The sequence below is a fragment of the Cyanistes caeruleus genome, chromosome Z (assembly GCF_971803275.1).
Source record: "Cyanistes caeruleus chromosome Z, bCyaCae1.hap1.1, whole genome shotgun sequence".
Classification (NCBI taxonomy): Eukaryota; Metazoa; Chordata; class Aves; order Passeriformes; family Paridae; genus Cyanistes; species Cyanistes caeruleus.
Window position 1 is genome coordinate 34,796,416 of NC_141732.1, and position 12,403 is coordinate 34,808,818.

The window sequence follows — 12,403 nt, forward strand, 5'->3', positions numbered from 1 at the left end:
TGCTCAAGAGTCAGCATCTGGTTGTTTTACTGCCATGCTAAAATGCCACAAGCACAGACTCCACATAATATTATCAGTTTTCCTCTGGAGGAGAGTTTGTGTATTGAATTGGTGTTCCTCAATGTCTCCCTCGTCAAGCAGCATCTACACTACATGTGTCAATCTTTCATTGCATGAAACTCTCTTAAGTTGGTTGTGGTGTGTACAGTGAGTATCGAGGGATAGTATTCTCTCCACATTGTAAAAATAAAATAAACAGGTGCCATTTGACGTAGCCTGTGAGATAGTAGATGCGGTAGGTTTATTATGTGGATTTCTTTAAAGACAGCTGTTTCCAGGTTACTAATTTACTTTAAAAAAATTTACTTCTGATTCATAGAACAGAACCTGATCTGCAGGTTTCTGGAAGTTACAGGAACATACCAGGAAAGTATAATGCTTGTCTTTTTCTTACCTGACATCGCATTCAGGAGTCAGACAAGCATGTTGAATTAATCTGTTTTGGGACTCAGTGTGTTACTTTTAAAGTTGAGTTAGTCATTTCAATTGCTAATGAACTGGGAATAGAATTTGGAACTGAAAAATGAAAAGAAGTGTATTTAATTTAGTCTGTTTTCATAATCGTAGTGTGTTAGCGATTTTTCATAATCATAGTGTACTAGCATATTCTAGCAGTGAAATAGTTTTGCTGATGTTCCTGTCCCACCTTAGAAACCACATTTTCTAACAGATCTTCACATGTAGTATTTTCTAAAGATAGTCTTTAGAATGAGGTGCAAGATATGCAATCAAAATGTAGAGGGGTACAGTTAAGTCTAGTAAAACTTGCATTGACATTGTTATTCCAGAGCTGAGTGCAAAATAAGATAGACAAGGTTAACCCATCCTAGTGTAGGGTCATTAAGACAATACTTTCACTGAATGTGTGTTCAGTTACAGTGGTTTGGAGATGGTTTATTGAAATAAAGACTATTTTGCTTTGGAAGCTGTAACGAATTACCTGTAAAACCAGTCTATTTTAGTTACAGCCTCTGTCTAAACTTGGTTATAATTAAAAAGCTAACATCTGGAAGTGATGATAACTGGAAAATATTTTGTGCTTTAGTTTTGCTTCTGTCCATTCCTTTATGAATTTGAGAGTTTTTTAAATGCATCTTGATTGTATAATCATGTCCACATCCACCATTCACATCATCCAGCCAACATCATGTTCATAAATTCTACAAGGGAGGGTTAAAATTGTAGCTTTTAGTACGTGTAGTATTATTCCTCAGGGTAGAAAAAGAAAAACATAATTGGTTAGTCACTATTTTTACTGGTTCAATCTCATTTCTTTGGAGAGTGTAATTGTTATCTAGGACTAGTATCTAGGACTATTTCTAGAACTATGTAGCGCAATTGAGTCTTTTTTAAATTACATCATATGTCACTTTAGTGAAAGATACAAGTAAAAGGTTAGTGATTCAATCTGAGCACTTTAAAAATACTCCTATTGGGTTGCATGGTGGTGGTGGTGATGGAGAAGTAAAAAAACTGAAAAAGCTTTGACTTGTATGCATGGAATATTTAACAGTCCTATCTTTTTAGGTGGTGAGCAAGTAAGAGGAGATGTTCTGTAACAGTGCATTAGGTTGCCCACTTCAACTAAAATAGTTCTCTATTTAAGCAAACTTAGAGTTGACAAGAGAAGATGTAATACAGAGGAGGAAACAACAGATTTAAAAAGAGAGAGGTTACCCTTCTTCTCTCTGTAGTATTCCAAATTCTCTTGTTTCAAAGCATTTGGCTACTTCTTAGCCTATATCCTCTAGTCAAGTATGAGAACGAGAGAAACATGAGAAATGTGTTCTTGTATGAAATAAAAGTCATCATTCCAAAGGAGTGCTTGGCACCATGACCTGTCTTCACCCAGAGAGTTTAGAGCAACCTTAAAAGGACAACCTGCCTTTGCATTTAACATACTTGGAAATGCTAGGTAGGAAATGCTGTATTATATATAGAAAAAGACAAACTGTAACTACTTCAGCTTACTACTTTACTTCTTTTACTTCTATTAACACCGAAGTAGTGCAGTGGTTTTTAGATGATTCTAGTAGCCCTATAGTTTCATTATTCTAAATGCAGTTCATTTTAACTATAAATTCCTATAAAATTAAAAAAAAAAAAAATCAATTCATTGTGCAGCACTCTGTAGTTACAGCAGAAAATTAAGTCTGCCTGGAAGAGTGGCAAGTTAGAAGGTCAATATTACAATATTATGTCCCCCTCACTTCTCTTTTGACGTCAAAGAGTCATATTAAATGCCAGGAGGGGGAAATTCATTTCATGAAAGACACAAGAATGCAACTAAATTTAAAGCAGATGTTCATGTAGGATCTTGAAAAGTTACTTGAAAAACTGTGGTGTGGTGTCCATGAGTATTCATTTTATCCTGGCACAGTAGATTTCTGTAATTCCTGGAAGCTTACAATTTCTGCAATTTTAAGGAAGCTAGAAAAGCAAGTTATATTTTCATACATATTTTCAGTGTGTGTTTTACAAAAGAGCTAAATCTAGGCCTGGTGGTGCACATGACTTGAATACCTGCTTGGTTGGGTCATCTTTATTTTTTTTTTTATTCCCCTTCCACTTTACTAAAAGACCCTCCCTTTTTCCCTGGTTTGCTTTCAGCTTTGGCCAAGACTATATGATGTTTTTCTGTTATGATAACTGAATAAAACAAAGTATGATGTCATTCCTGATCAGTTGGTGACAATATGACATCATCACACAAAATGTTTATTTGCAGCCCAAGATGTCTCAGTTTGTTCTGGTGGGTTTCTCTGCAGCTTACAGTACAGGTTTTTAGTTGCATCCATCCGACTGCAATATACTGAAATTGTGAATCTGCATTAATGGAAGCACCATCAGTTAGCTAGAGCCTTATTTGTTGTCTTTCTTTGTCTTTAAAAATAAAAGGCTCAATTATTTTTTTGTAAATGTAATTCTGAGTTGGAAAACTCATCACACTGTTCAAACATAAACAAAACATAACAAAACGAAATAAGAAAAGGCGTAAGTACATTCTGTCTTCTCTTGAGTTGCTCTTCAGCTGTCACAGATAGCATTGTCACATACACATTACTTTAACAATGTATTTGTCAGTCTGGTTAACTCTCTTTTGTTTTTCTGGTTTTACAGGCAAATCGTACCTGCCCGATTTGTAGAGCTGATGCTTCAGAAGTGCATCGTGATTCAGAATGACCAATCTAAGAGCACAGATCTGGTTTGGGTGTTTCTGGTCACATGTATATATGAACTCTATTGAACTTACCTACCCATGTGGCTTCCAGCCTACCCTTTTACACAAAAGGGTCAATGGACCTTACTTTGCACTGTGTGACTTAATCAATTATAAAGCTTATAACTAGTCTTCACAGTTACGGGATTGTTCTACTAACAAGTGTGATTGGAACTCCAAAGATTTTTTTTTTTTTTTTTTAGCTTAATTTTGTGTGTGCACTAACATTCCCTGGGTTTTGTGTGATCATTCCGAGTATTGCTGCGAGATTACTGTGGATGTGATCTTTTAGCATGTGCTTTTATATAAAAGAAAAAGAAAAAAAAAAGTGGTAGCTCCAAACAATATAGCAATCTACCTTATATAGAGCCTTCAGATACTGTGAGTGGGGATGAACAGTGTGAGTGTGTGTTTGCCTGTGAGAGGGTGAGTGAAGCGCGCTTGTGGCTGGCTGTGTGTGTGCGTTTGAGAACCTATATACCAGCATGTACTGAGAACGTATGTGTGTAGTAATAATTATGCTGCAATGTATAATCTTGTGTGTTATTTAAACAGTACTAGTACTGTACACTGGTTCCTTTCCTTGTGTTTGCAGTTGCACACTGAATGCAATGGGTGCAGCAATTACAGACATTTAGTATTTTGTCCCCAATGTACTTACAGGTGTAACGACCTTTCTACCTACTACTATTCAAACAGCTGTTATGCTTCCCTTTCACTGGAGGCTTTAAGTGTGTACCACTAAAGAATGCATTGATTGCTCATACATGAGTAACCTTGGGGGTTTTATCATATGTTACAAAGTCTGTATTTTTTAATAGCTGATTTACAAGTTATTTTATCAATGTAGAGTTGCAATATCACATTTAGCAATACTAATGTTTTCAATTGCTAATATGAATATCAATGTTTTTCTGTTTTCCTTTTAAATTCTCTAGCTGGGTTTACCAGTTATGTGTTTCTTCCATGAAAGGAAGCAGAAAGTACACTGAGGGTGTCCTGATCTTGTGGAACAGCTCTTAACTTTTCCCATTGTACTTGCTAAGGACATCATCTTTTAGCTTATAAACATTGGCTTTAATCACATACATTCTTTGTCATCTACAAGGAAGTTGGTATGTAACTAAAATAACTTGTAAAAGGTTACAATTTTATTCCTGCAATTTCATTAATAAAATACATTTTTTAGTGTTTTCTCAGAGAAGTAGAATTTAATATTTCTTTCATCCTGTCACAAGAGGAGGTAGGCTTTGGTCATTACCTGCAGAATTCACTTGCCCTAATGCTGCTTCCTTCCCTTCCTTACTTCATGATGAGTATAATAGGAAGAAGGAACTCCCTAGGTTTTTGCAATCAAGTTTCCAGAGTGCTCCACTAGAGGAGAAATTTGGAATACTTTCCAGAACAGTTCTGTGAAATAGGAGGGGATAATGTCTATTCAAGTGCTCTGAATAATATTTTATTTGGGCTATTGAAAAAAATGAGCTTTCTTTGTAATATTTACACTGTTAACATCTCTGATGTCTTCTAGCAAAATCTTTTAGGTCTGTATATACCACAGTTACTAAAAGGATGCACTTTTTGCATTTAAACTCTTCTCATAAATTCATTGTCATTGCTTTGGTTGCAGCAGCACAAGTGGCACAATTACCAATATTGCTACAGCTTGCTGCCAGTCTCAGCTTTAAGTTTATTCTTTATCATTTCTGATGCTTTTGTATGCTGCTATGCTTTAGTATCAGTTAAAATTTCCAGCAGTGATGGGTGTTCTCCATGCTGGTTTTCCTCTTTGAAGATTTTACAGACCAGTCACAGCTCTTGGTGCAGCTAAATAAAAGCACAATTTTACCCTGTTTTAGATGTTTTTCCCTCTTTAGTTATGCAGGTAGTTCTCAAAAACAGTGAAGCTTTCCATACCCATCCTTACATAGGAACACTAAATAAGTAAAAATGCCGTTACTTCCACTTCAAAATATTAGAATTTCTTTTTCCTCTCTTCCAGTGGAGTTAAAGAATAGGCTTTTCACAATAGCACCTAGCAGGTTAAATTACATGTAATAAAATTTATTTTTTTAACAAATAAAATCATGTTTAAAAAGCATATGCCACGTATGTCTTACAAAACTTAGCCTCTTTTATATAACTGCAAAAGAAAAAAAATCCATGTACAGATTTAAACATGACTAACGTTTCTGTGTCTAGTATTCAGTTCAAAGCATGGAAAGAGGGTACTTTTTCTAAACTTGATACAAGTGCACAAGACACATACTTCTGAAGCTGAGGGAAAGTAGTTCTCTTTCTGGAACTGGAGAAATGTCCCTTTTCCCCCACTAAAATTCAGTGAGACAATGGGAGATCTAGGAGATGGAGGGTCTAAGTTGGTAAAATCCTGCAATTAATTGTTGCACTCTTATGGCTCATCTCTTCTGGAATGGTTCTTCGGTTTGCATGGATGAATGTGGACTTGCTTCCCGTGGTTAGTGTGTACAAAGAGCACACATGCTTGTGTTTTGAATCAGCTCAGACAGGCTACAACCACATCCTCTGTGGTGACTGTCAAGGGCAGGGGATTTATGTTCAGCTCTTAACTGCCATGTATTATGCACAGCTGCCGTGGTGCCTGACAGCACCTGAATTCAGCAACACTTCCCTTTATGTTCATTGCCTTTCTGCCAGCCAATGACTCTTTTTTCTCCAAAAAAACAAAAATATCTGACCTCCAATATGTTTGCTTTATCATATTGGCACTGCTGTGTTTTTTTGCATAAACTGTCAATTTAATTTGACATTTTGGTGGATATCAAGGCCTACAGATAATTCCAGTGTCTCATTTTTTTGTCTTTCTTTAGAAAGAAGAAGTAAGGCCATGTGTTGTACGTCATTTTATACAGGCTCTTGAATGTGACTTCACAGCTGTTAATACAATGCATAATACTTGGGATGAGACTTACCAACTGTTTTAATTTTAATTATAGAAAACAGTTTCAACTGAGTTATCTTTGGGCCTTTGTAAAAGCTGTGGTTTTTTCCTTTGGTACATTGTTACCTCATTTTGCTACTTTTGTTTCAGACTTGCTAATTATTATGAAAGCTTATGGTTTTTGTTGGAATCATATTTTGTTAAGTGTTTTCTTTAAATCATATGCTATTGTATCATTTAACATGTAGTTTTAAATGTACTATAAATATCTGTAACCAAATCATTTGAAGGCTTGATAAATTTTTAACAAAATTTGTACATTTTTTATGAGAGTTACTAGTAATGCTTTACTAGGTAGTGCAATGAATTTTTATTTTTAATCCCTGTGCCCAATTTTGGAGTTGAGAGAGTTGTTCGGTAATAAATGTATGATGTACACTTACACAATTTTGTCCTGTTCCTTCTCTGAGGAGTGTATTGTTTTCTTTTATTACTGAGAATATATCTGTGCGTGATCATGCAAATTGAAATATTACTGGCAACAGCACTTGTGTTGTGGGGGGGTGTTTTGCCACCTTGACTGTAGCACACAACTTTATTCTTAGGTTGAGAGAGCCTAAGAAATTGATATGAAATGCTGTACCATATTTTTGAGAGTGTGAGAATTCAGCGTGCTCAAAGCTTTGCCTAAAAGGTCAGTATTCTAAAGATCTTATTTACTTAGATAGAAGTTACCAGATGAAAATTTGCAGGGACAAAGGTGTTCTTCTTAGGCCTACTGTTTGCGCTGTGTATCAGCTGAAGATGTGTTACACTTTTGCAGTGCCTTAGCAGTAGTAAGTGATGCATCCTGAATTATAATGATTTCATTAGCCAGGGTCACACAGGAAACTGGTAGTGAAACAAAACAGTAAAAGAAGGAGGGAAAAAAAAAGTTCTGTGATTTTGGTTTTAAGAAAATGTAAACTAATTTGACAGATGTAGTTGCTTAAAAGGTTTTCATTTGCATGGGACATTTAATAGCTGCATCAATAGCAGGTTTTCTTGGTGCTCAGACATACTTGAAGATTCATTCATGCTTTCAAGAATCTTATGCAGATTCCCACACATACCTTTTGGATTTGGGAGAGAAGGGAAAAGAGAACGGTGTCAATCTGTGAGCTCAGATACGTGCAGAGCCACATTTTTTGCACATGAGTATATTGCAGAGCAGCTTCCAGCATCACTGGTAATTTGGCAATGCCCAGTCCTAGCCTGAAGAGCAGAATTGCCTCCTCCTCTTTCCTGATCAGCTCCCTGCTCCCTGCCTTTGTGTCACAGCATCTTCTTCATCCTGTGCAGTGTCTGTCTTTGCTCACAAACCTGTGTTATCACTGCTTGTGAGTCTCCTGGTGTTTTCAATAATTACCTGACAATTTCTGTTGCTAACTTCCAGTAAATCATATCACTGCCACCAGATAGTGTATCCTGTGTACTCTTCTGTGATTTTGTTTTCCTGTCTTGTTTTTAACTATTGCCTACAACTCTAGTTTCTCTGTCTGGTGTGTCTGCTGTAACCCTCTTTGTCCCACAGCTCACACTGTGGTGCACACAACCATCTGACTTTCAGGTGTGTTACTTCCTTGCAAATGATTTGTGATTTTTCATGCCAACAGTGCTTATCAACTGATTCAGGAATGACAGTGTGCTTAAGACAGATGGGGTTCCTAATTTCTTATTTAATCTTAGATGTGCAATAGATGGGCTTGGCTTTTCAGGAGCAGTGGCATTGCTGCAGCTTTTGTCCAATTCTTGCCTTTGCTATCCTTGCTAGGTGTAGATGACTTTATTTAACAGCGTAAGGATCTTCCCTTATCAATGGTGCTTTGAGGAACTAGGGGACACTTCCAAATCAACTGTCCTTGTCCTTACACAGGACTTCAGTTTGCCAGAAATCAGCTGGGAGCCATCACACAGCTGGCACAACCCAGGTTGTAACATTCTTTAAAACCTTGGTGACAGCTTTACAGAAGCAAAGGGAGCGAGCTGGGAAAGAGTCCCTCCTTGACCTACTGCTTGTCAGCAGAGAGGTTCTCGTAAGTGGAGACTGGTGTCCATCTTGGCCACGGTGACCACAAAGCAGTTGAGTTTAAAATCTCTGTTGATGGGAGGGGAAATCCCAGCAAAATCTCAGCTCTGGACATGAGGATAGCAGACTGCTCAGGGAACTAGTGAGTAAAATCCTCTGGGGAAATATTTGGGTGAGAGCTGGGGTCCATTGATGGTGGTCACTTTTTAAACATCACCTCCTAGGGGCACAATAGCAGGCAACTCCTAAATGTTGGAAGTCAGGAAGGTGAGGCAGGAGGCCAGCTTGGCTGAGCAGGAATCTTCTCTTGCATGTAAGGGAAAAAATAAGGTATATGCCCAGTGGAAATAAGGTCAGGTAACTTGGGGAGAATGCAGAGGTGCTGCTTCCCACTGTGGTGAGAAAATTTATGTAGCCAGAGCTCAACTGGAGTGGAAGCTGGCCAGAAATGGGGACAATAAAAAGTCTTTTCAAATGTAATAATGTCAAAAGGCAGAAATAACATCAGCCCATTCCAGGATGAGGAGAGTCACCTCACATACAGGGACCAGGGGCAAGGCAGAGGTGTTCAGTGCATTCTTTGTCTTTAACACATCTAATGGGCCAAGGGGGTCTCAGTGTCTTGACCTGGAGGACTGTAGGAACAATTTCCTGTTGACTCTAAACATGTTCAGAATCTTCTGCTCCACCTGAATCCCTGCAAATCTACAGGGCCTGTTGGGATTCATCCAGGAACTGGGATTCATCAAAAGAGCTGGCTGATGTCATCACATCTCTCCATGGTTTTTATGCAGTCTTGGGAATCTGGAGAGGTTCCAGCTGACTGGAAGCTGTTGAACACTATCCTGGTTTTCAAGAAGGAAGACCCTGAAAACTACAGTGAAGTCTCACTTCACTGCCTGGTAAAATCATGGAAAAGATTATTCTGGGAGTACTGAAAAACATGTGGAGGATGGCCCACTTATCAGTCACAGCCAGTAGTTTCATATGGGGAAGGTCCTTCTTGTCTGATTTCCTTTTACAGCAACATAACCCACCTAGCTGACCAGAGGAAGACAGGTGATGTAATCTTTTTGGGTTTCAGTAAAGCTTTCCATACTGTCTCTGTCAGTATCATTCTGGACAAAACAAACAGCACTCAGCTAAATAAACACATCATGTGGTATGTGAGCACCTGTCTCATGGGTCAGGCACAAAGGGTTACAGTGAACGGGGTGACATCAGACTGGTGACCTGTCACTGGTGGGGTTCCACAGAGCTCCATCCTCAGCCCTGTGCTCTTCAACACCTTCATAAAGGACCTGGATGCAAGACTGGAATGGATACCAAGTAAGTTTGCCAACAACACTAAACTGGGAGAGGCTGTCTACTCCCTCAGAGGCCTTGCAGAAAAACGTGGACAAATGAGAGGGCTGGACAGGCATCAGCTGTATAAAGTTCAATGAGGAAAAGAAACAGATTCTGTGCCTGGGCCGTGGCAACCCTGGGTGTGTTTATAGATGGGAATGAGAGGCTGGAGAGCAGCTCCCTGGAATGGGACCTGTGAGTCCTGCCGGTGGGAAGCTGAACATGGTTCAGCAGTGCCCTGGCAGCCAGGAGGGCCACCTGTGTCCTGGGGTGCATCAGGCACAGCATCACAGCCAGGCAAGGGAGGGGACTGTCCCGCTCTACTCTGAGCTGGGGCAGCCTCACCTCGAGTGCTGGGGCGGGTCTGGGTGACACAATGGAAAAATGACATTGAGCTTTTGGAGAAGGCTCAAAGGATGGCAATGAAATTGGTGAAGGGTCTGGAGGAGAAGTCATGTGAGGAGCAGCTGGGGGTCACTTGTTCTGTTCAGGAGACTGAGGGGGAGACATTGCAATTTTCAACATCCTCACAAGGGAAGTGTCAGGCACTGATCTCTTGACTGTTGCAACCAGTGACAGGACTTGAGGAGACAGCATGAGACTGAGTCAGGGGAGGTTTAGGTTGGATTATCAGAAAAGATGTTTGGGCACTGGAATAGGCACTCCAGGGAAGTTGGTCACTTTGGACAATACTCCTGGGCACGTGGTGTGACTCTTGGGGATGGCGCTTTGCAGGACCAAAAATTGGACAGAATGATCCGGATGGGTCCCTTCCAATTCAACATATTCTTTGAGTCTATTGACGAATTACTGCATCCTCAGAGCTCTGTGCTTTTTCAAATATGCAAATAGAATGTGAGCCATCAGTTCTGAAATGTGTATTCTGCCTGACACAGTCTCACTTGCTGGCTTTTGCAGTGGATTGCACTGTGCCACTTAACACACGTAACACTGTGTCTCAAAGTGCAGTTTCCAGTTGTGAAAGAACTCAAGTACCATCAAACTTCTAGTACCTAGACCAAAATTTAGCAAATCTTCATTTTGAAATTGACATCTTGGAGAGGCTCATCCTGGCACCACTAGAAAAGTCTAAAGTTAACAGTCATGCAGATGCCCAGGTCAGCCAGTCCTCCATGATAAATGTCATGGGAGATACCCCACCAGGTTCCTCTGTCTGTTTCTTCCCATAGATTTATAATTTTTACCAAACCATGTTTGCTAGGGTTTGGAGAAATGTCTGATTTTTTTGCAGAGGCAGTTAAGACTACAGAGAAAGAAGTTAAGAAGCAATTCACACCTCATTTGAGTACTAGGAGCTTGGGCCATCATATAGTCTTATTTAAAAGCTGAAGATAAATCTGTGAGTTCAACAAGAGAAACAAGAAGGAACCGTACTCAGAAATTGAAATATTTTTTTCATGTGCAGGAGACTAGTAATGAAATGAGGTACATAGACCATAATGTTTATATGATCTACCATCTTAAAAAAATCCTTAGCAAGTAGCTGCTATAGTTTTGCATCATAAATAGAATGTATTTCTGTAAAAATTCCTGAAACAATCATGCTAATTGAAAGAAGTAATTATGCATACTGATGCTACTAAAACACATTTTTGCAATATCTGAAATACTGGTTCTCTTACAGCTCACTCTTGGTCTCTTATTTACTGACCTGCTGTTGATCATAGACCATATCCCTTCTGTGTACAGAGGTTATTACTACTCTCTTGCGACATACTCTTCCTTTCTACCCAAATCTGGTTCAACATGCAGAGCGCAGGAGCACTTTGGGCCTGTATGATTTAATTTTGCTTGGCCTTAAGGCATTTCGTTATGTCTTTTCCTGCTGAAGAGCAAGGCCAAATTAAAAAAAAACAGTTACTGCAAACTGCTTATCATCTTCCTCTCTGTAACATTGCATCTTGGTAAAGCATTGGCAAGCATGAACAGATTTTAGGAAACAGAGCAGGGAAAGGAGATTGCAGAGCATGAAAAGAAGTGATTGCACTTCATCTTTAAGACTTCAGCGTGGAGAATGATCAGTTAGCCACAAAAGGAATAAATGCAGTTGAATACTACAAATGACACAGCATCAAAAAATAAAGATGTCAGTTTTGGTCTTGGATGACTGCTCACTCACACACTGAAATTAATTCTATCACCAGACCATCTGTCTGTTATTAATGGGGTGTCTCATTCAACAAATGCATGTGCTTACACAGTGCACAGTCATTAACTGTACACATAAGGACAGGAAACTATACAACTTCTGTAGGGTTTGACATTTACTGACGAATATCAATACCAGATGCCGAGGAAGTCAAAGGGAACACAGTCACAGTTATTTGTATGGTGATACAATTCTGCGTACCCCCACTTTTGTGTAATGTCCTCACAAGTCAAGTTTCATAAATTTAATAGAAGAATGAAGCAAAGAATTGTGTGACTTCGGTTTACTTCAGCAGGGCAGGGACTCGTGATGAGAGCAACAAGCCTTGAAGTAAACAGAAGGTCATGTGGAATGGTTAGCTGCTAAATTAATCCTGAGGTAGCAGGTAGGAGTGCTATTTTGACAGAACTCCATTCCTGAAGTGAAAGGTACAATCTGTCTGAATCCATTAAGAAAAGAAACAATGCTTTGGTAGATCTTTCTCAGGGTATGAGAAATTCAGAGCACAGACAAGATTTGCTGAATTAAGGAGACTATTCTTTGGGAATACACTTATACCAAATACCTCTGGTCTTCCTGGGGATTGTCTTAGTGAGCCTGTAATTTTGCTTTTGATGG

General features: G+C 39.0%; 1 protein-coding gene across 6 annotated transcripts in view; it reads left to right on the top strand.

The window, feature by feature from the left end:
- Window positions 1-6,644, top strand: part of RNF38 (ring finger protein 38) — a 104,115-nt gene extending 97,471 nt beyond the window's left edge. For all 6 annotated transcript variants that reach the window (XM_086866661.1, XM_086866662.1, XM_086866663.1 and 3 more), the window contains one exon: window positions 3,181-6,644. In XM_086866661.1, coding sequence (XP_086722787.1) covers window positions 3,181-3,243 — 63 coding nt within the window. In that variant the 3' untranslated portion in view covers window positions 3,244-6,644. The remainder of the gene's footprint in view (window positions 1-3,180) is intronic.
- The last annotated feature ends 5,759 nt before the right edge of the window (window positions 6,645-12,403 follow it).